This window comes from Sus scrofa, chromosome 15, assembly GCF_000003025.6.
Source record: "Sus scrofa isolate TJ Tabasco breed Duroc chromosome 15, Sscrofa11.1, whole genome shotgun sequence".
In the NCBI taxonomy this organism is placed as follows: domain Eukaryota; kingdom Metazoa; phylum Chordata; class Mammalia; order Artiodactyla; family Suidae; genus Sus; species Sus scrofa.
In genome coordinates this window covers 115656740-115678450 of record NC_010457.5, presented here as the reverse complement: position 1 = coordinate 115678450, position 21711 = coordinate 115656740, and the positions used below count along the sequence as shown (strand labels likewise).

Genomic DNA, 21711 nt, shown 5'->3' with positions numbered 1-21711 from the left:
TTTTTTTAAACCTGCTTTACTAATATATAACACACAGTGTTCTTAAAATCGTCATGAAGTAGTTGTTAGCCTGAGCTCAAATGATTTGCTCTCCAATAAAAATTGGTTAATTTTGTTTGTGGCATAGCACCGACTATCACTTGTCATAATTTAAAAAATGAGCCCACTGGTACAATTGCTGTTTAATAAATCTAGAGGAAGTAAACTTTTAAAAAGTAATTCATTAAACAACTTAAATACAGTGTCATACATATGGTGTCCATTATTTAGTGTGTATCAATGTGAATAAATTCGTTCCCAATCCCAAAATCTAAAGAAAAGGTGTTATCCAAAATTTCCCAGACATACAGAATGGCGCTTAAGATATAGTTGATGATTGTATTTTCCATGTATCATTTTTCTTTCCTCAGCAGAAAAAAAAAACTTCAGTAACTATTTCTGGGATTCTTGAAAGGAGTAGGACTACAGTGCCTGTTCCTACTCTTTCAGCATTGATTTTTTTCACAATCTGTGATATGGTTTCTCAGAAATGCTGTTTGGCAGTCCTGATAATTTCATATGTTTTCAAACGTAAGCCACCCAGACTACACAGTTCAGTATTTTGAGCTCCTTTCATTTTCCTTTTCTCTTTAATTATAGAAGTCTCTATTCCCTCTTTTTGCAAATGTGGTCGAGAAAGATGCTAAATGCGACTAGTTGTAGAAAGAACATGTATTTTTTTTTTTTTTTCTCATTGACGATCCGTATAAGTTCTTCCCAAATACAAAAGCTGTTCTATAGCCAATTGATGCTATTGATGGGCAATAGTTTACTCCTAACAACTTTTTGGACCCTCACCCGTTCCTCTGACTTTGGTGGACGTGGCACATGCCCGGTGGACAAAAAAAAAAAAACAAGTAAACACTCTAATTTTAAACTTGCACTGTAAAGCACTTTCAAAATAGTAATAGTTGAGCTTCATCTCAGACCTGACTTTCCTTCTCAATCCATTCCCGAGGACCCCTCTCTCCTCGGTCTATCCGGCGCCCTTTTCTGAAATTGCACGGCACAGTTAATTGCGAAGCCGAGTGGGTGGGTCCACGCGCACACCCAGACTCCGGCCAGGACGCCGATCCCGGAGCTCCGCGTCGCGCGCCTGGATAGCAGCCTCGCTCCTTTCGCCTGGCCTCACCACAAATCCCAGTTTGAAAGAAAACTTCACGAGGCCGAAATGAACCTCCCCTCGCCGTTACAATTCTTCCTTTCGAGCCGGCAGAAAACGTGAGATTTACCAGGACTCGGGGGTGTGTGGATTGGGGCTGCCGGGGTACTCTCGGAAGCGGGTTACCTGGTGCCCCCTCTGGGGGCGGGGTCCACCGTCCGGGGGCGCCGGGCCAGGGGGTACGCGGCCCGGCGCGCGGGTGGGCGCGAGGAGAGTGCGCGCGTCGCGGAGCCGCAGGGGCAGCACTTGTCCTGTAATCGATTGCCGAGCGCGCCGAGCGGCCCTGCGCGCATACACGCGCACTCGCGCCCTCCCCAGCCCCCCCCGCGCGCGCGCACACACACACATACACACACATAAACACACACATACACACACGAACACACGCACAGGCGCCCAGGCCCCGCACACGCACGCGCGCGCGCACGCCCGTCCTCTTGCCCGCCAGTCCCCGCGCCCCGGGCCCGCCGCCGCCGCCGCCGCGGTGGCCGCCGCCGCCGCCAGCCAGCCCTCCGCCCGCGGGCGTCTGCGCGAGCCCGGCCGGCGGGGGAGATGTGCTCTGGCTCAGGCGGATCGGTTTCTCGGGGTTTGACCAGCTGTCCCGGGCTAACCCTGCTCCTCGCTGAAGATGGAGGAAGTAAAAACAGGATTACCCTTAGCTACAGATCCACTGCCTTAGTTTCCACCACCAACTGCAGTGCACAAACACACGTTAGGCACAGGAAAGAAAGAAAAAGAGAGGACACACTAACAGTAAACACAAACAAAAGGGTGATGGGATTATTTTACTGCATGCACTGCTGAGGTAAATCTCCGCTTGGCTTTTGCGTGGCGAAGAACAGCTCTTGTTTTATTTGTCTCTGATTCATAGATTATATATAAATATGTGTATCTGATTTGCAAAGGGGGGGAGTGTTTTCAAAGTTAAGTGTAATTATATAGCATCTCGTTTTGCACTGTGATGTGATCAAATGACTTGTTGCTGTTAACCAGTAATAATAATAATACTATAGACATTTTTTCTCTGGGAGGGATGGATTGTGGTTATGATTAGGGTAACGATTTCTGTAAAGGACGCTCAGAGAATCGGGTTGCAGATGATGTCTTCTGCCTTAATTTGTCGTCCCCTCCTTGTAATCTGTTTCTGGGATGTGAATCGATCAATCAGTTCTCATCTCTATAGCTGTCATGGATTTGGACTTGTTTTGCTTTGTTTTAACTTGAATTCCAAGAAAGATTGGGCAGCTTGGAATAAATTGCAGCTGTCCAGATAGAAGGTAATATCCAGATTCTGTTGGAATTGTGAATACAACAACAACCTGATATGACACGTAAAAAGGCAGCAATTAAATCACTTTGACAGGTTCTGGTATGGGCGAAAGAGATGGAATTAAGATTTAGTTTTTATTTTTTTTTATCTTTTATTTATTTATTTATTTTCTTGCCAAGGGTGAAAAACAGTCCTGTGAAGTTGGCCTAGGTTCTTTGCTGGGTTCTCCCTGACTGTCCCTCCCCTCTCACCCCCCCCCCTTTTCTTTCAGTTTTCTTGTCTTAGCTTTTGGTCGATTCTTAAGGAACCGGTGGATCAAGTTTTTTCTCTTCTTGTTAATCGCATTGCTGTAGCACTGACTGACCTCTCTCTCTTTTTTTCCTCTTTCCTGAAAGTACGTGGTGCCATTCCTGAGTGACTTTTCCTACTAGACCATCCCAAAGGGACGAGGGGGAGGGGTAGGAGGAGGAGGAGGAGAAGGGGGGTGTTCCTTCTCTCTCATTTCTTGGTTTTGTTTATCAGCCGATCTGTTTGCTGGATTTGGGCTCGGAATGACCCACCTGTAAAGTGCTTTTCCTTCCTCCTCGCCTTGAACTCTGCAGGGGGCTTGGCTTGGAGGGGGCAAGGGAGGGAAGGAGAGAAGGGGGAAACACAAAAAACTTCTTTCTTTCTCTCTCCGTTTATCTTCAGCCCGACATTGTCACCTCCTCTTTGAGGGGTTAGAAGAAGCTGAGATCTCCCGACAGAGCTGGAAATGGTGATGAATCTTTTTTAATCAAAGGACAATTTCTTTTGTATGTACATTTCGTTTCTCTTTCTCCTTTTCTTTCTTCTCTGAGGGTTAATAACCATTTCATTGATGGGGTAGACTTCTTTCGCTTCTCCCTGACGTTTCTTTCTTAATATGTGTGTGTTAAATATGTACATTTTTAAAGAGATAAACTCATTGGTAAAATATCCGAAGAAACTGCTCCCCTTTTAAACTTTATGGATGCCTTTCTTTAAATCCTTATGTAATCATAATTTTAAAGAATTTGATAACAGTATAGCAGGTTGAAATTTAAGTGCTATGTAGTGACTGAGTTGGGAATTTGATCTGATTATTCCATAAAGAAAGAAAGAAAAGTTTTTTTGGGGGTAGGGAGGGTGGTGGTGAAGAAAGGGGAGGGGAGGGAGAAGGGAAGTGGTTTTGGAGACAAGAAGTGAAGCTGCCTGTTTTCCAGTAAGTAATGGAGAAATTCCAGGAGCCAGGGCTAAATATACTTGGCGATCAATACAGAAATGGCTCATTGTGAATAATTTAGCTGCTGGTGCAGTGAGAGTTTTGAAAGTAAAGGCAAAAAGGACCAGGGCCAAAGGGAAAAAAATAAGTAAAAATCTTCTCAGGACATGTCAATTCTTTAAACTTTTTTCTTCAAAGAATACAGTTAGCTTATCGATCTTTTCCTTAGGTGAAATCAAAGCTAGGGGGTGTCATCTCATACAATTTACTTGTGTTTCTGAGAATTAAGTTCTTGTTTTGTGTCACTGGTGCATGAAGATAATTCCCCAAACTTTAAAAAAGTGACTCCTTTTCCCACAGCAAAAAGTGTATGAATTTTTCAAAATCTGAATGCGTTTAAGTAGGCTCGGTATTAGTACCCAACCATGGTCTGGCAGGAAATTAAGGTTACTTTGAACAGGTGCTTACACAGAACTTGGGGTTGGCTAAAATGTCAATACACGTCTGGGAGTTGGGTAACTGCTACAGAAACCTTTAAGACATACTTGGGCACTAAGTTTTTTGTTTTGTTTTGTTTTATGTTTGTTTGTCCTCCCCCCCTCCCTATTAGAACATGATGAACCAACTTGCAACAATTGTGAATAGAGCTATCTGTATACTCGGGAAGTCCTCAAACTGCAGCTTGATTGTAGGAAGTAGTGAATGGTAAAATACTTCAATCCCAGTGAAAGCTGGCACATTTGAGGTGTACCCCCTTACTATTTTTTTTTTCTTTCAACCAGGTAAATTCTGATTAAAAGAGTCATTCCTTTCTTGCTAAAGCCTATCTCACGGCACACTTATCTTTCCTGTCCTATCTCCAGCAGGAATCAGATCATTTGCAGAAAGAGTTCAGTGACTTGCAAATGAGCACATACAGTACACTGTAGTATGTTTCTTGGGCACAGGTTGCAGCAGCAGCAACATGGGCTAACTGCTTGGCGCTTCAAATAAGTTAAGCATTTAATGGCAGATCCTGAAAGGAATCATTGTGTTAAGGGTATAATCTTTTGTATTGCAGCATTGCACTTTGACTATGGAAACAGAGGCTATTGATGGCTATTTAACGTGTAAGTATTCATTTTTATTTATCTGTTATTGGTAATAAAATTATGTTTCTCACCTGTATTTTAATTTTTCAATTAGTTTTTATCAAGAATTGTATACTCTTATCTTCTGTTAACAGTTTCATCTTGTTTGAGAAAAATACCACAAACTTGTTTGAGTTTGAGAAAATAGCACAGAAGTGAAAATAAGAAGGAAATATAGATATATACTTGCTATATTAAGGATATTATTTAAATCAGTAGTAGCTTAGCAGATCAACATTTTCCTAACTGATTATTTTTCATTTACTTTAAGTTTAGAATAGGTCAAGTTACGTATATGTTTACTAATATGGTGTGTACTAAATATTTACTACTCTGTAACCTAATTCTTCATACATATAATGTGAAAGAGAATTAGCTTACTTAAAGTGACTTTTTTAAGCAAACTCTCAAATGTCCAACTTTCTGATAACCAGCGTTTTGGAAATACTCATTAAGGAGACTGTATACTTAGTGATCAAATAGATGTTAAAAAAATTTTTTTTTCAGCTAAAGATGCTTTAGAAATCAACTTCTCCAGTCACTCTTATTTTACAGTTAAGATGAATGTGATAATAAAAATTTCTAAGTTTTTTATTGTGGGCTGGTTGTGGGTTTTCATCACTTCATTCCTTTATGATATATTTCTAAATAACATTTCCTTGTAGTTTTTTTAAGAGAAAAGTGTATTTCATTAAAATTTCAGGGCTTTGCATGCCTCTGCATATATGATTACAAAGTTGGTATTTAGATTTTAGATGAAATGAACAGAGACCAAAAGATTTTATTTTGTGAAAGCAGGTGACAATGAGCTTTCACCTGAAAGGGAGCACTCCAATATGGCAATTGACCTCACCTCAAGCACACCCAATGGACAGCATGCCTCCCCAAGTCACATGACAAGCAGTAAGTCTTCATTTTATGATTTTTTTTTTTTTCCTATTTCTCTAGTGATAGACTTGAATTTGTGAGGTCTGTAGGGTCCTCTCACATTGTGGTATAGCTCCTGCTATAGATTTTGCTAAAGAAAGAACAACACAGATTTATTCCTGTTCATTCTGGTATCGTAAAACATGAGCCTGCTTACTAGTCTGAACTATCCCAAGGTGGCATTTGGGAGCTGGTGCTTACCTGTACCAGGTAAGAAATGTTAGGCTTTTCTGGTTATTGTTTTGTCTTGCCAGGTTTATGACTAGGTTTGTTTTTGTTGTTGGATAAAAAATACATGGAAACATGTTACTTCGAAAGGACTCCTCACAGTAAAATTGAAATAATTTTGTGTTGCCTTGGCACAAAGCTAATCCATCAGTGGTAGGATGGTAGTGTTAGTTGCTTTTTCAAAAATGTGAAAGTTTCTCCTCCAAAGCATTGGAAGTGAAGTGTAATTGAAAATTTGTGGAACTCATTTCCATCTATTTCTCTGGCAAAGTGAAAGCATTTTGTTTTAGACTGTCCAGAGAAGAATTGAGAAAATTGGGAAGGATGTTTTGAACTTGTAGGTTTAGATGGTTTTGACTACCGTTTTTGATAAAGGGTCATTCATTGATAGAATAAACATTGTTTTTGTGTAGTAAAAAGGCAGCTTACATACCGTCAGTGACAGAAGACAAAATACCTTATTGAGAATATGGTTTGTTTTCTCTTAATTATAATGTTTTTATAGGTTACCAAGTTCAGTGACTTATTACTCCTATTTAAACATAATTTGAAATCTTGTGTTTCCCTTATACTTTTGATATATGTTATATTCTTATATAGAAAGGACATCTGACATATGTAAATATAATTTAATTTAGAAGTATTCTATTTGGGTGATATGTGAAGGAAAGGTATTTTCTTTTAACAAAAACTTAATAGCTGAAAACTGAATCATCTAGTGAATTATGAACGTATTCTTAATATGTTAATTCTGATTATCCTGAGAGAACACATTTTTCTTTCCACTTCCCTCTTACAGTTTTCAAAACTTGATGTTGCTGTATAGCTTTATAAGTAGTTAAGACTTCTGAATTATAAGCAGGAGTATATAGAGTACTATTGAATACATTTTGCCATTCATTCACTTTGATTCTAGCTATTAACTTGAAGTTTTGATTGAAGTATGTGAATTTACTTTACCAATTTAAAAGTTTTCTTTATTTTTATTAATGGGAACCACTTCCTAAGAAGCACTTCATTCTAGAAGCAGTCATTGAAATTCCTTTATCATGTAGGAAAAAAAATTAATAGTGAGGGAATGTATGTTAAATTATAGTGCTAATCTCTTGTAATGGATCTTGTAGCATTAATTTTTTTTTTTTTTTTGCTACTTGGGTATTGATTTGATAAAAGTTATAGTACTATTGCAATGTAGGGAGTACAGTTTTTACATTTTAGCATTTAATGTTACTAAGTCCTTGGTAGGATAGATTTTTCTCAGATAATTTTTATTTAATTTCCTAGAGAGTAATGATAGATTGGTATGCAGTTTCTGTTAGTTTAATATTTAGCTATTGTCTTTAGACACATTGAATATAAGAGGTAGGGAATAATGATTAATGAGACTTTGTCATCCCCTAGCCACCACTAGAATATTAGCAGAAAAATACTTGTTAATTGGTTAATTAGCTCCTTTATTTGTGAATTTGATTTTGGTTTTGGGAAAGTAGTCCTTCCAAAAAGGCAGTTCACTCGTTTATTTTAAATAAACATTATAGAGTGTAGACATGATCAGCTTGAACAAATAAGAACTGTGCTTTTGACATTTGAGTTTTTCTCACCCAACAGCAGTAAAATTATGTTTAGTAAAGAGGTTTTGTTTTTGTTTTTGTTTTAACTTACTAGCCTGTGGCAATTCCATTTTAGTATAGTTTTTGGCTAAGCTGCATGTGTTTTCATGTTCTTTCCCCAAGAGTTGCAGGTTAAATATTTTGGCTCTCACTTCAGAGCTGTCTGTTGCATCCTTTATGTAGCCTCTATTTACAGTATCTAGGTTACCCACTTAGGTGTTAGATGGAGAAGATACCCATTTTTCCTCTCTGTTAGATCTAGGAGAATATCAGCATTTTAGATTGCCAAAGCAAATAGTGCTAGAGAGGGACTCTTGTCTGTTAATTAGAGTAAGAGACCTATAGTCCATCAGTCAGATATTTTTCTGTGACTTGGAATAATTTTGTGAGCGTGTACAACTTGTCGGATCACTTGTTTCTGAGATCACTAGTTTTTCTAAATTCCTTTATATGCATTGTTGACTTTATTAAATGAAAAGAACCTATTTATTTTACGCATTTTTTATACCTTCAAATAGTCTTTCTGAGGAGCTGTGACTTCCTGAAAACAGAATTTCAATTTTGATTGAAAGTATTAGAGCTGAAAGTAAATGTGAAAAACCTTTATGATAGAATAAGATAGGCTCCACAGCAGCAAGGAGAAGACGGGAGTATATGGGTAAGAGGTAAAAAGTTATTTTAAAAGAGTTTAGAAAAAAAATAAATAAAACTTGATTTTTATAAGATGACTAACGTTCTAGCAGTAAAATAGCCGTACCATGTGATAGCCCACTTATTTTGGCTTTCAGAAAGTGGTCAGTTTTACTGTAAGGTCCTAATCATTTGTTTAGGTTATTTGATGACTATTCCAAGATGAAGGGTATCTGTACAACTTGCTGCCAGCTATTGTATAAAAAATAATGACAGCAGCTATCATTATTTGACAGTGCTGGAAGAGAGCATCGGTGACTTGGGAGAGAACTAAAAATGTTGCAGTGCCTGACATTGTTTGCTTTTAAAATTCAGCATGTAGGATAATCTTAAACAGAAGTAAGAGATATTAGTGATCTTAACATTTTTTAATGACTACTTTCTGTGTTTCTGAGTGAATTTTCTTAGAGAAATTTAGACTTCTTCTAGACTAAAGATCTCTTTGATAGGAAGATGGGCATCATTGCTGGAGATCATTAAGTGTACACATTGAGTCTGCTGACAATCTTCCGTGTCAGGGATGACAGTATATGCCTTGATGGCTACTGGAAATACACAGTGTTAAGTGATTTTAAAAATAGAATCTGGAAGTTAAGAATCTGAGACAGACAACTCAGATAGAACAATATAAAAATAATGCATATTGAATTTCAGCCCATCAGAGGAGACTTATTTTGTGATTCCTTCTGTTTCTGGGTTAGCCTATTTCCAATTCTTATGTAGTAGCTGTTGTATCAGTTTCAGACTGTTCTATACTTGCTGTTGACTACTGTGAAAAGTTTTTAACATTCCAAAATGGTAATTAATCTTATTTTTCTTATCATCATCAATTTTTTAATGGCAATAAGTAAATTTTCTTGGAAGGTAGCGAATGGTGTGAAAATACATTGTGACACAAATTTGTTTCTATTACTTTAAAACCTTTACATAGATCAGCTTTGCAGTCAGTACCATTTATCAGTCAGTTTGATAGCTAGGTGGCATGTATGGAATTGGAAGAAGTAGTAATTCTAGTTTTACAAGACTCTGACCAATAATCAGGTCAGGAAATCTAGTTTAGTCTTTTCACAGCACTTTACATTCATTTTTTTTTTCTTTTTTCTTAGCTGGTTTCCATATTTAGAACCTCTTGAAGCATCAGTATATTATGATTTCTATTTTTCTTGTGTGGCAGTGGAGGCGTGAAGAAATCCATTGGCTTCTTAGGTCCCTTAGCAGAAGAATGACCTCGTCAGGATTGGGACATAAAACTGATATTACCTTGTGGGTTAGTTAGATCACTTAACTGCTCTCTCTCTAAAATGTCATTATCTCAGGGTCCCCCCCCCCATGTCCAACTCTGATCCATGTTTTAGTGATAAAAACAGTATTCACAGAAGTAGAATAGGGTTTTATTATGCGGGTAGAGTGATAACAGATAATCTTATTAAACAGATGCTCTGATGCACTTTTAAAAATATAGCTTATGATGTGGGACTCACCAGTTTTCTGAGTTGTCTTCTGGAGCTTAGTTTGGCAGTCATCCTTGGTTGGATTTCCATAGGACACACCCTAATATAACACCAGATGGGCTTGATGTAAAAACTCAACTGTTTTAAACTGTAGCACTTAGTTTGTATATGTACCCAACATGCCTTACATTTAATTATTTACTTGTTAGGAAATTTTTTTTTTTTAAGTTTGACTTGATTTCTTTACACCTCTCAGAGGTAAGTGTCATGGCCATGTACTGAAAGAAAAAGAAAAGGGAACTAAAGGAAGTGTGTATGAGCAGGGAATTAACAGCAAAATTGCCTTTTTTTTCTTTGCTCCTCATTCTTCTCCCCCTCATCCCTCTTTTTAGGCTGTTTTGAAGTAGGAATAAATGTCTGTTTTGGAGAAACAAAACAACTTACTATAGAGGTATTATTTTTATTGCCTCTATATTTGTCCAAATTTGTCTTCCCCACTGAAATACATTAAAATAATAATAATAATAATGTGATTGGGTAGGTTCTTTTGGAAGTCTTTCTTCAAGCCGTAATGAATTGAGATCTCTGGGTCCTATACTCTTCTCTGACTTTGATATTTTGATCTTATAATGTTCTAAGAGATCAACAGCAGGATCACAGTCCTAAAATGAGGTAGGTTATGTTGTTTTTCTTTGCTTTTTTCCTTTAAATCTGTTTATATAAAATATATTTATTATCTGGTAGTATTTTCCTTTTTGTGAATTAATCAAGACTCAGGCTATCTCTGCTTTGAAATAGGTAAAGAGTATTTAGGCACGATTTCACTTATTATAAATGTTTAATCACCACCGGAGTGAGAGAAAGAAGGGGGCATATTTCATTGAGTGTAACTATACCAAGTGCATCCATATCATTTTGCTTAGTCTCCACAGTAGCTCTGTGAAGTTACTCTGTTTTATAATACAGAGAACTGAGGCTCAGAAGCAATAGATTTCAGGTGGTTAAAAATACGGGTTTTGTAGTTATACAAGTTTTTGTTAGAATTCTTGCTTTGCCACTTGTTTGCTGTGTGACCTTAGTCATGTTACTTCCTATCTCTGAGCTCCAGTGTTCTTATCTGTAGAATGGGGATAAGCAATACCTACCTCTGTGGACTGACGTGAAGTTTAGATGAGGCAATATGTGTAGAATACCTGCTAAGATCCAATAAATCATTGCTGCTGTCACTCAGAGCTGTCAAGTTACTTTTGTACCAATTCATGACTCATAAGAAAGTTTTTTTTCCGAATCCGTATTTGTTTGAAATTCAGATCTTTTGCTTTTTTGATTCTACTGCATAGGTCCATGGAGTGGAGATAGGCATTTCTAATAATAGAGAGTAAAAGTTGAGGGAAAACCCCTCTGTGATTTATAATATCTACGATGATTTTGGTGAGAAAGAAGTAGAGTTTGTCTACATGCTACAAATGTTTTTATTGGGTTTCAGTGTTCCTGAACATAGTTTTATGTTTTTGGTTATATGTAAAGAAAATCATCACTTGTTATTGGTGCTCCAGAGACACCAGTCATTAAGAATGGAAAAGGAAAATTTTCTCTTAATTGAATAAACTGTCCATATCTACAATCAATTTTTTCTTTGAAACTCTGTATCTAAAACTTTACCTTATTTGTTGCTTCTAATAGTACCATATGTTTTTCATTTGATGATACCTAATCAAGTTGCAGATGATTGTTGCTAATTGTGCATTTTAGGGGTAATGGTTTAGGTGTTTTAAATTTTAAGTAAGTTTAAAATATAATTATCACTTATGTTGCTATATTGTTCTAACTGATTAATAAAACAGATATATTTATAGGCTATCTTTTATGCGTCAGGCACTGTAAGGAGAATCCAGAGGTGAATAGTACACTGTCTTTGTCCTCCTGGAGCTCACACTCTGCTTTGAAAGAGGGCAAAATAGGGCATCATACTAAGATAAGCTCTGTGTTCTTGTTGTTATGGGGTGTGAGGGGTGGTACTGGTTTGGGAAGACTTCCTGGAGAGAGAGGCTGCTTAAGCTGAGACTTACTAAATGAATAAGATTTAGGAGAGAAGAGGAAGGCTTGTTCACTGAAGGATTCCACAGTGAAAGCTGAGAAATAATATGATATGTTCTGGGAAATACAAGCAGATTGGTATTTCTGGAGTGTAAAGTTGAGGCCTCGGAATTTGAGGGCAGAGATGACTCTGGAAAATTAACCAGGGCAAGATAATGGAATATTTTGTATGAGAGGAAACTTGGATTTTGTTTTCAAGGGAGCACAAGGTTTTAGCAAAGTAGACGACTTCAGTCTTTTTGTTGATATGGATTGTACCAGCTGCAAGATGGGGAAAAAGATTATGCACAGGGACCAGTGTAGGGGCAGGGGCTTCTTTAACAGGCTATTGTTGTAATAGAGGGGAGAAGTCATGAGAAATAGTGGTAGGGAGATAATAAGGAAGAGAAGACTTTGGGAAGTACTTACTACTTAAAGCGGACAGGCCTTGGATAGGAGGGTTAAGGAGAGGAGAAAGTTCCTGGTGATGATCTCTAGATTATGGGATAGATGGCAGTAGGTTCTATTAGAGATGTTAGGAAATACTGGAGCAGGTTTTTAGAAGAGATTTAGTTTAGTTTAATTCTGTGGGTACAGGGAGTTTGAAGCACATGTGAATTTGGGAGAGGATAGCATTCAGGCAGAAGGAGGATAGATTAGACTGAAGCGTGAGTTTTTCTCCTTAGAGAAATCTAATATGTAGCGTGTGATTTGGGTACCGTCCCTCCTGTATTACTTTAACAATACTCTAGTATTCCTTTTTTTTGTTTGTTTTTGTTTTTGTTTTGGTCTTTTTGCCTTTTCAAGGGCTGCTCCTACGGCGTATGGAGTTTTCCAGGCTAGGGGTCTAATCAGAGCTGTAGCCGCCGGCCTATGCCAGAGCCACAGCAACGCGGGATCTGAGCTATATCTGTGACCTACACCGCAGCTCACGGCAACACTGGATCCTTAACCCACTGAGCAAGGCCAGGGATTGACCTGCAACCTCATGGTTCCTAGTTGAGTTCTTTAACCACTGCGCCATGACGGGAACTCCGACAATACTCTAGTATTTTTTAAAAAAATTCTTCTGTAAGTAATTCTCAGCAATTTGATCAGTGATCTTATTTTGCCAACTGCCCCATTAAATAAAAATTCTAGGAGTTCCCTTTCGTGGCTCAGAAGTTAATGAACCCAACTCGGATCCAGGAGGATACATGCAGGTTTGATTCTTGGTATCACTCAGTGGGTTAAAGATCTGGCATTGCCATGAGCTGTTCTGTAGGTCATAGATGCAGCTTGGATCCTGCATTGCTGTGTTTGTGGTGTAGGCCAATAGCTGCAGCTCTGATTCGACCTCTAGCCTCGGAACTTCCATGTGCTGTGGGTGCAGCCCTAAAAAGCAAAAAAAAAAAAGAAAAAAAATCTATACTGCAGTGTATGAACACAGGTTTTAATGAACTCTTTTGCTTAATGGAGACCTTTTACGATAGTCTTGGAAGTTGGATTAGTTGATGTAGTCAACTCACTGACTTTTAAACAAAACATGCCAGCCTTTCTCCTTAAAGTTTTGTGGTTGGGGTTCCCTGATGGCTCGGGGGATTAAGATCTGCTGTTGTCACTGCTGTGGCTTGAGCTGCTGCTGTGGCTTGGGTTCTACTGCTTAACCGGGAACCTCCACATGCCATGGTCATGGCCAAAGAAAAAGAAAAAAATTTTGTGATCTATTTAATATCATAACTTTGATTGTTATATAGTTTAAAAAGTCTTAAGGCTAATTAATATATGCCATATTCTCCAATGCCTCTGTTGTAATGATTTGTCCTTATCCTATAACTTATTTCTCACATAGAATTTTATAGCTTAAAACTATAAAATTTGTTTAGTACTGGTGAGTTCTGCTATACTCATAGCCAAAGAATTTAATGATTTTATGCAGAGCCTTTTTGAAAACTTTAAGATGAATATATGTGATATATATTGTTTGAAAATTATTTGGTGCATACTTAATTTTTTTAAATGTTTATAATATTGTACCTCTTGGGGTAAAATAATCTAGAAAGAAAAATGTGGTGTAGAAAACATCTTAATTAGCATATCTATTTCCTCAAAATATATATTATAGAACTCCATCTTGAAAATGTAAGCTCTGATTACCATGAAATTTCAAATGAATGTTAATGACGAATAACTGAGATTTCCTGTTATGTGGAGATTCAGAACTTGTGATAGAGATATTTTTTGTCTTTTATTCATTGATCCAGCAAACATTTATCATGCACTTTATTATGCACTACTGATACCAGGGCATAAAAAATATGTTAGGAATTTTTTTTGAGAGGATGTTATCTTTCAAGGTCCAAATGAATTCTTATTTTATTTGAGATATTAATAATCCCATTGCATTTATACTCAAATAAGTGTGATGTGCTCACCATGATTTATATCCATTGTAGATAAATGACCTGCTTCTCATCTTTTACCTCTAGGAGTTCTTCAAAAGTGTATAAATTTGAAGATGCACAATGAAACAAAGATGAAAATACAGCCAGCTTCTAAAATAGCTTCCCACAGAATAACAGGATCCCCCAAGAAACTTTTTATAATGTAGGATTTAGTTCTCAGCCTTGTAAGTTCCGAAAATTGACTGGCAGCACATTAAGAGTGGTCCCATTATCTCAAGGTTGATTCACATTAAATAGGCTTGCAAAATTGATATTTAAAATTGGAATGACAGTTTATGCCTATACTTTGATTAAAAATAAAACAAATAGGAGTTTCCATTGTGGCTCAGTAATGAAGCCAACTAGTATCCATGAGGACTCGGATTCAATCTCTGGCCTCCCTCAGTGGGTTAAGGATCTGGCATTGCCGAGCTGTGGCGTGGGTCACAGGTGAGGCTCAGATCTAGCATTGCTATGGCTGTGGTGTAGGCCAGCAGCTACAGCTCCGGTTCGACCCCTAGACTGGGAACTTCTGTATGCTTCAGGCACGGACCTAAAAAGACAAAAGTAAAACAAACAAACAAATAAAAAAACAAACTGAGAAACCAAACCAAACAAACAAACAAAACCCTAACCCACTAACATACAATCTGCATCACTCCAGTTGGCTTTACCAGATTTTTTTCTTGTGAACTGACTATATGGGTAAAACAGCAAAGGTCATTTCATTAGCAAGGAATGTGAACAAAGGGAGATAGTGATATCCTTCAAATGTTTAGTGGCATCAGATCAAGAGATCCTGATATATTCATCATCACAATAGAGATAGCATTGCCATTTGGAGCACTGTAGATGAAGTCTTTTGTCTAATTCCTTCCTTTCTGAATGGACATGGATTTAGATTCCCTAGATATAGGCTCAGCCAAAATATAGGCTCAGAGTCTTTTGTCTTGGCTTCCTTGGCTAAATCCCCCAGATTCAGTTTTTAACTTACATTCATGCATTTAATCAGGTTATAACCAATTTAAGTCTAGAACTCATTTGTTTACTTTAAGGTATTTTTACGTTTCTGCTTAGATTTGTTAAAAGTTGATTTTATACCTTGACTCTATGAAAGCAATCTCATAAATGCCTTTGAAGGGTACTATAACTACTGTTACCTCAAATTCAAATTTCCACTCACAGAAATGTGGGTGGGTGATGTGGTCAGCAGTTTAGGAGGTCTTAATATCTATTTTAGATGAAGACAGAAAATAGCACTGCCACCTGAGAAAGACACCCTACGTCAGCCAGGGGTCAAGAAGTGCTCCTAGTTTATAGGTCAGGAGGAACAAACATCACACTAGTTTTGTGAAATCATTGAAGTAGTCTGACAGCAGAAAATGAGATTTTATAGAAAATTATGGTATTTTAGGTTAGTTAATAGGGAAGGCTAACTTAATTACTGAGTGTGACTCTGAGAATATTTTTTTCAAAGCACACAGCTTTATTTTGGAGCCCCACGTTGATTATAAAGAAGGTAGAGATTTTCCAGATGTGAATCTTTGGAGAAATGGCGATGCCTTATCTACTTCTTTTCCAGTTTTCAGTATCCTACTGGGTCATTGTAGGAGCCCAGTAATTTGTTCAGTTAAGGAACTACTTGGATTAGCATATTGCATATGTCTTTAAATAATGTATTTCTGATCTATTTGAGAAAACTTGGAAAGTTGATTTCTTCGAAGTGGAAATAATTCTGAAAGATCATCTTACTTGTGATTTTCGTTGTTAGGGTCTGTATTTATTTTAACCATGTGTCATTCTCAAAAGGACTTTGTAGTCTTCAGATCAGTCCCAAACAGATGATCTTCAATATTTTAAACAGCTCTTAAGTTTTCTGCTTCTACACTGTCATGTTCAGTGGAATCTGAGTGAGTGTGAATGTTTCTGTGAATATTTTATAGTCATCATCATCTTCATTACTAATATCTTAATATGGAACACTTAGAGTTTATAGATTTCACTCTATATACTTATAATTTTAAAATCAATTCTCTATCACTTATTTAAAACTGCATATACAAAATGGAATGGTTCAATTAACTTTTCTTATGCTCTCCAGATATTTTGAGGAGCATATAATTAATCAGTGTAAAGTCACATTCTAATAAATTAACATTCTAGGTGTCTACACCTTTGACATTTTTGTCATTGCTCTCTTATTATCATGGAAGCTGTAGCTCTCCTTATACCTGACAGTGTCAACTCTACCTACCACTTATTAAGACATCAGTATGCAGGGCTTGGCCATATTTTGAAGTACTGGGGAACTACATTGCTTTGTCTCTGTTGAATTAACTTTAAGAATTTCTGGCTGAGTTCTAAAGAGGAGTTGTTTCTTCTGCAACTATATAAAACATTTCCTGTTATGGTCATTTTCATGAAGAGCCTTGTTTTGTTTCTGCTGTTCAAAGCAAACATTTTAGTTATACTTACACTTGGAAATACATTTCTTTTATAAGACACGTCTTTTAAGTCTTTTAATCAGCCTTATGTCAGTATCTTTATTATTCAGATGGTCTGAGGTAGATGGCTTATTTTCAATACATCTGTTAGCTTTTTGATGGAACAGTAGTGTTTGTATACATTTTAGGGCTGAGGATTTATGTTTAATTCCTTTACTTTGGTCTTTTTTAGGGCGCACCCATGGTATATGGAGGTTCCCAGGCTAGGGGTCGAATCAGAGTTCTAGCTGCCAACCTACACCACAGCCGGATCCGAGCTGTGTCTGGAGCTTACCCCACAGCTCAAGGCAATGCTGGATCCTTAACCCACTGAGCAAAGCCAGGGATCAAACCCACGTCCTCCTGGGTACTAGTCTGGTTCGTTAACCACTGAACACTGAGCCATGCCGGGAACTCCTGTTTAATTCTTGATTGCAATAGGTTTACTTATTTTTATAAGAAATGATGACTTACATCATCCATATATCAGAGCTTGGAAATTGGGCTGTTTAAGAATTTTTAGGTATTGAAAATAGGTATGTAGTACCTAATCATCTTCAGGTACTACTTTAAAATTACAAATACTTTAAAAACATTGATTGTCATGCAGTATTTTGAAATATAAAATGAATTATACTGCTGAATGTTCACAAAATATTTGAAAGTGGTAATAGATTTTATTTGAACATAACTGAGAGCTAGAAAAAGAAATATGAGATATTTTTTGTGAGTCTGCTGTTTTTAAACTCTCAAAATATGAATTACATACTGCCATTTGTCTGAACTATGACAAATGCATGTCCTAATGACAGTCTTTGGATTCAGTTTTTTTGGAAACAGAAACAAACGAAAAAGAAATACCCACCTCTTTCCCAAGAAAACAATTTAAAATACATTATTTTGGAGGAGTTTCTGTTGTGGCTCAGTGGTTAACAAACCTGGGTAGTATCCACGAGGACACAGATTTGATCCCTGGTGTTACTCAGTGGGTTAAGGATCCGGCATTGCCATGAGCTGTGGTGTAGGTTGCACACGCGGCTCGGATCCAGCATTGCTGTGGCTGTAGTGTAGGCCAGCAGCTACAGCTCTGATTCGACCCCTAGCCCGGGAACCTCCATGTACCACGTGTGTGGCCCCAAATGGAGAAAAAGACAAAAAAATAAAAAAAATAAAAAAATAAAATGTTAATTTTACATAAATTGTTCTTACAGTAAAGCTATTTACATTAAAGTTTTTTGATGAATTTGAGTAGTTTTAGTTGGTCCCACAGTTTGAGTATAGTAATTGACAACAAATTTGAAGATCTATTTTTTTTAAGCAGATCAGAGAACTGTAGTTAATGAAAAAGTTGTATCATACCACATACAATTCTATGTGCAAGAGAGTGCCATTTATGTTGTGTGTGTGTGTGTGTGTGTGTGTGTGTGTGTGTGTAAAAGCAAAGAATAAGGAAGGAAAGAGGCAGGAAAGACCAGATTATTGGTAGAGTTTACTTTGGACTATGTGAAGGTGAATAGAGTGTTTTATTATTTGTTCTGAATGGTTCTAAAGCATTTGGATCTTTTATAAAAGATATTTTACTTGTATAATTAAAAAAACCTAATTCAGTCAATCAAATTCTCAAAGAAATAAAGTATGGAGCTCTTTTGTAAGAGATGATATCTCTGATTAGAAAGGTCTAACCATGAAATTTCAGTGATATTATTTATATACTTAGGATAATGGATTGCTGCTATTGCTATAGAAGAGGTATTCTCATGTACAAATACTAAAGAAAAGGTATTCTCATGTACAAATACTGTCTGCAGACTTACGGAGTATTATTTTAGATTTGGTCTGAATATAAGTTATTTTCGTCATGGTTTTAATACAGTGGAATTTCCACGTAAAGTTACATACTCTGAAATTTTTCTGGAGTGGTATTCATTCATAGCATGAGATGCTGTAAAGGAAATAATGTGCTGTAAAAGTGTACTTCTAAGCAATGGTAAGGAGACATGTAGCATCACGATGCCAGAAGAAATCTAAGTAGAATAAGTTAGAACTTATCTTAGGTTTTCTTTTCTGTTTTGTGTGTGATAATCAAGTTGGCTTTTTAATAAGGGCTTTTGTCTCTTTTCTCATGTTCATCAATTTAAAATTCCATTGAATGTTGCTCATTGAAAGGAGAGAGCAGAGGTGTGAAGTATAGAAAACAGAGAAGAGAGCTAGCTAGCTCAAGAAGAATACAAGTGACGAATCTGGAAGTGAGGGATAAGGCACAGAGGTGACTCCTGTTAGTAGATCTACTAGAGAGAGGAATAGGGCAGATTTAAAATCAGATCTTTCCCTCCCTTTTTTCTTCTTTCAGAAAGCATAAATAAAGAAAAATCTGAGCTTGTAGGAGTTTCCTTGTGGCACAGCAGGTTAAGGATCTGGCATCGTCACTGCAGTAGCTCTGATTGCTGCTGTGGTGAGGGTTTGATCCCTGGTCCAGGAACTTCTACAGGTTGTAGGTACGGCCATAAAAAAAAAAAAAAAAAAAAAAGAAAAAAGACAAATCTGAATTTGTAAGTTAATTAAGGAAACTGCCTCTTGCTTGAATATTGAGAAATGTGGCCATCAGAATAGAGTGGTTTCTGGTAGAAGATAAATGATAAAAATTGATTTTCACTAGAAGTATATCTGTTAGCCAGGGAGTGAAAGATGGGAGTAGACTGGCTAGAAGAACTAGAATTCTAAGGGTTTCAGCCTACAAAGATGGGAAGATTGAAGCAGTAGAGAAGTCTGTAGTACCTAGAATACACTGCTGTCAAAAACCAGTGGTGTTACTGATGGCCACCTTGGACCAATCTATTGCTTTTATCTTTTGCAAAAGTGACTGAAGTATGTGCTGTGTCCGAGAAGAATCCTAACTGATTGTGTGGCTAAATTATCACTGAGGCATTCACCTTTGGTCTTGTCCCTCAATTGCCTTTTTACTTCACTTCAGTGGGAAAGCACATCGTGGAGTCAGGGAGACCAGAGCCTGCCAGAGACAGTAAGAACTTTCTCTGCTTTCTTCCCCCCTCCTCCCTTGGGAGGCCGCAATGAAGAAGGAACTTGATATTTAGCAGATGAGATGGGGTTTTGCATCCAGTTTTCCTCCTGAAGAATCTAAAACACAAGCGCTGAGTGTTTCAAAAATTTTTCTTGATATCATACCCTGTCAGAGATTTAGAATTCCCAGGTTGGCTGTTACCTACTGGAATACTCTTCTAAAATTAACCTTGTGATAATACTGCAGTAAAAATTTATCAGACGTGAGATGAAGTTTACACATGTATGATTGTCAAAGGAAGAATTTGCTAAGCCTTAAGTAATAAAAACAAGATCAGGGTATGTGTTTAACTTGCTGAAGAAAAAACACACTTTTTAAGCCTATTAAAAGTAACATATTTTGTTTGTAAACCATTTTATGCTGTCCGGAACACTTTCACATCTAGCATGCAATATGTTCATTAAAACTTGAACTTAATGTTTATTTAAACAGTCTCAGAAGAGTCTTTTCTTCCTAGCATTACTTAAGCATTTTATTTGTTATTAAATGATAATATACACATTTTTTTTTTTAAATTACAGAATTGAATGAATTTTCCTCTTCCCCTCCCTGTGTAGTATAAAAAAGTAGGCCCGGATATATATCAAATGTGTGACCTTTATAGAGAGATTTTATCTCTTAGAGTCTCACTTTGTAAAACAAGGATATTAATAATCTGCCTGGTCAGAGGAGTGGTGAGCATTAGAAATAATATATGTAAAGGCTGCAGAATGGTGACTGGGCATGTGGTAAGTTAACCAGAATGGTAGCTATTATGTTATCCTTAGATAAAAAGAGTATGAGAAAAAACCTGAATCAAATAACCAAGAAGAAGATCTCACCTACATGTACTTTTATAACTTATAAAAATTATGTCATGGTTTTAGTCTGCTTTTAATCCACAACATTTTTTAAAAAAGAGTAGTCCAAGGCATTGCTGATAAAACTCAAAATGTCTGCATTACTGACTGGGTATTTTTGCTCTTCACCTGTCTGAGTGCTGTCAGATCATCCTTGTTTGAAAAGAAATGTGTGTGCAGATATGAGGCAGTTATTAATTCTGTTGTATTCAAATCAATTACTAAAGAAATGAAACTAAAATTACCTAATTAAAGCGAATCACAAATAAACCTGCTCTGTTTACGAGGGATGTAATTGAAATGATAATTAAGCGGTGGGAACGCACTTCTTTTGAGGGTGGCAGTTCAGAAGATGTGTTTGGTAGTGGGATTTTGACTGTACGGTGTGTCTCCCTCCAGACCTGGACTAGAGTGGGGTTTTGTGTACTTTAGATATGCTGGTAAGTGAATTCCCTGTTATGGATCTGAAATTCTGTGAATGTCCATCCTCATGGAGCTATGTCCTCCATCACTACCTGTGTCTCTGTTACATATCTGAAATTCTTAGAACTATATATCTGACTCCAGTAATGTCCCTTTTCCCCTCTTTTCCTGTGAGGGATCAGGAAGAAAAGTGGATATTCTTTTAAAAAGAGTTTATAGCAGAGTGCATATACACAGACTACTCATAAGTCATTTGGTTAAAAGATGCAGAAATCTTTGTAAATCCTAATGAGATCACTTAAAGATGTACATTTTGCTTTTCATGTTGAAGGTTTTTTTCCCTGGGTCTGGGTTACTGTGAGCCTAAAGACAGTATAATCAGTCCTTAAAGCCAAATGCTCCTTTTTATCCAGGAGTAGTTTCCTCTCTTAAAACTAGGAAGCCTTTATCACTTCCTATCTTGTTTTACCACTACTCCCTGGCTGGTATATATCTTATCTCCCCTGTAAGACTGGAATCTCCTGGGGGGCAGGGGAAATGACCGTAATCTCTGCAGCCCGAGGGTTGCAGTCAGAACCTGACGGACGTTAGTGGCTGATCAGACTTGGATTTCTGTCTTGGGCTGTGCTGTGTTAGTCTCCCTGTCCTCGTTTGTCAAA

General features: G+C 37.2%; 1 protein-coding gene across 40 annotated transcripts in view; it reads left to right on the top strand.

The window, feature by feature from the left end:
- IKZF2 (IKAROS family zinc finger 2) overlaps positions 948-21711 on the top strand; it is a 165344-nt gene continuing 144580 nt past the window's right edge. For 2 of the 40 annotated variants that reach the window (XM_021076008.1, XM_021075982.1), the window contains exons 1-4: positions 1740-2006; positions 3162-3228; positions 4754-4802; positions 5622-5726. In XM_021076008.1, the coding sequence (XP_020931667.1) occupies positions 3226-3228; positions 4754-4802; positions 5622-5726 (157 nt within the window). In that variant the 5' untranslated portion in view covers positions 1740-2006; positions 3162-3225. The other 38 variants (XM_021076004.1, XM_021075995.1, XM_021076009.1 and 35 more) reach the window with 36 other exon arrangements.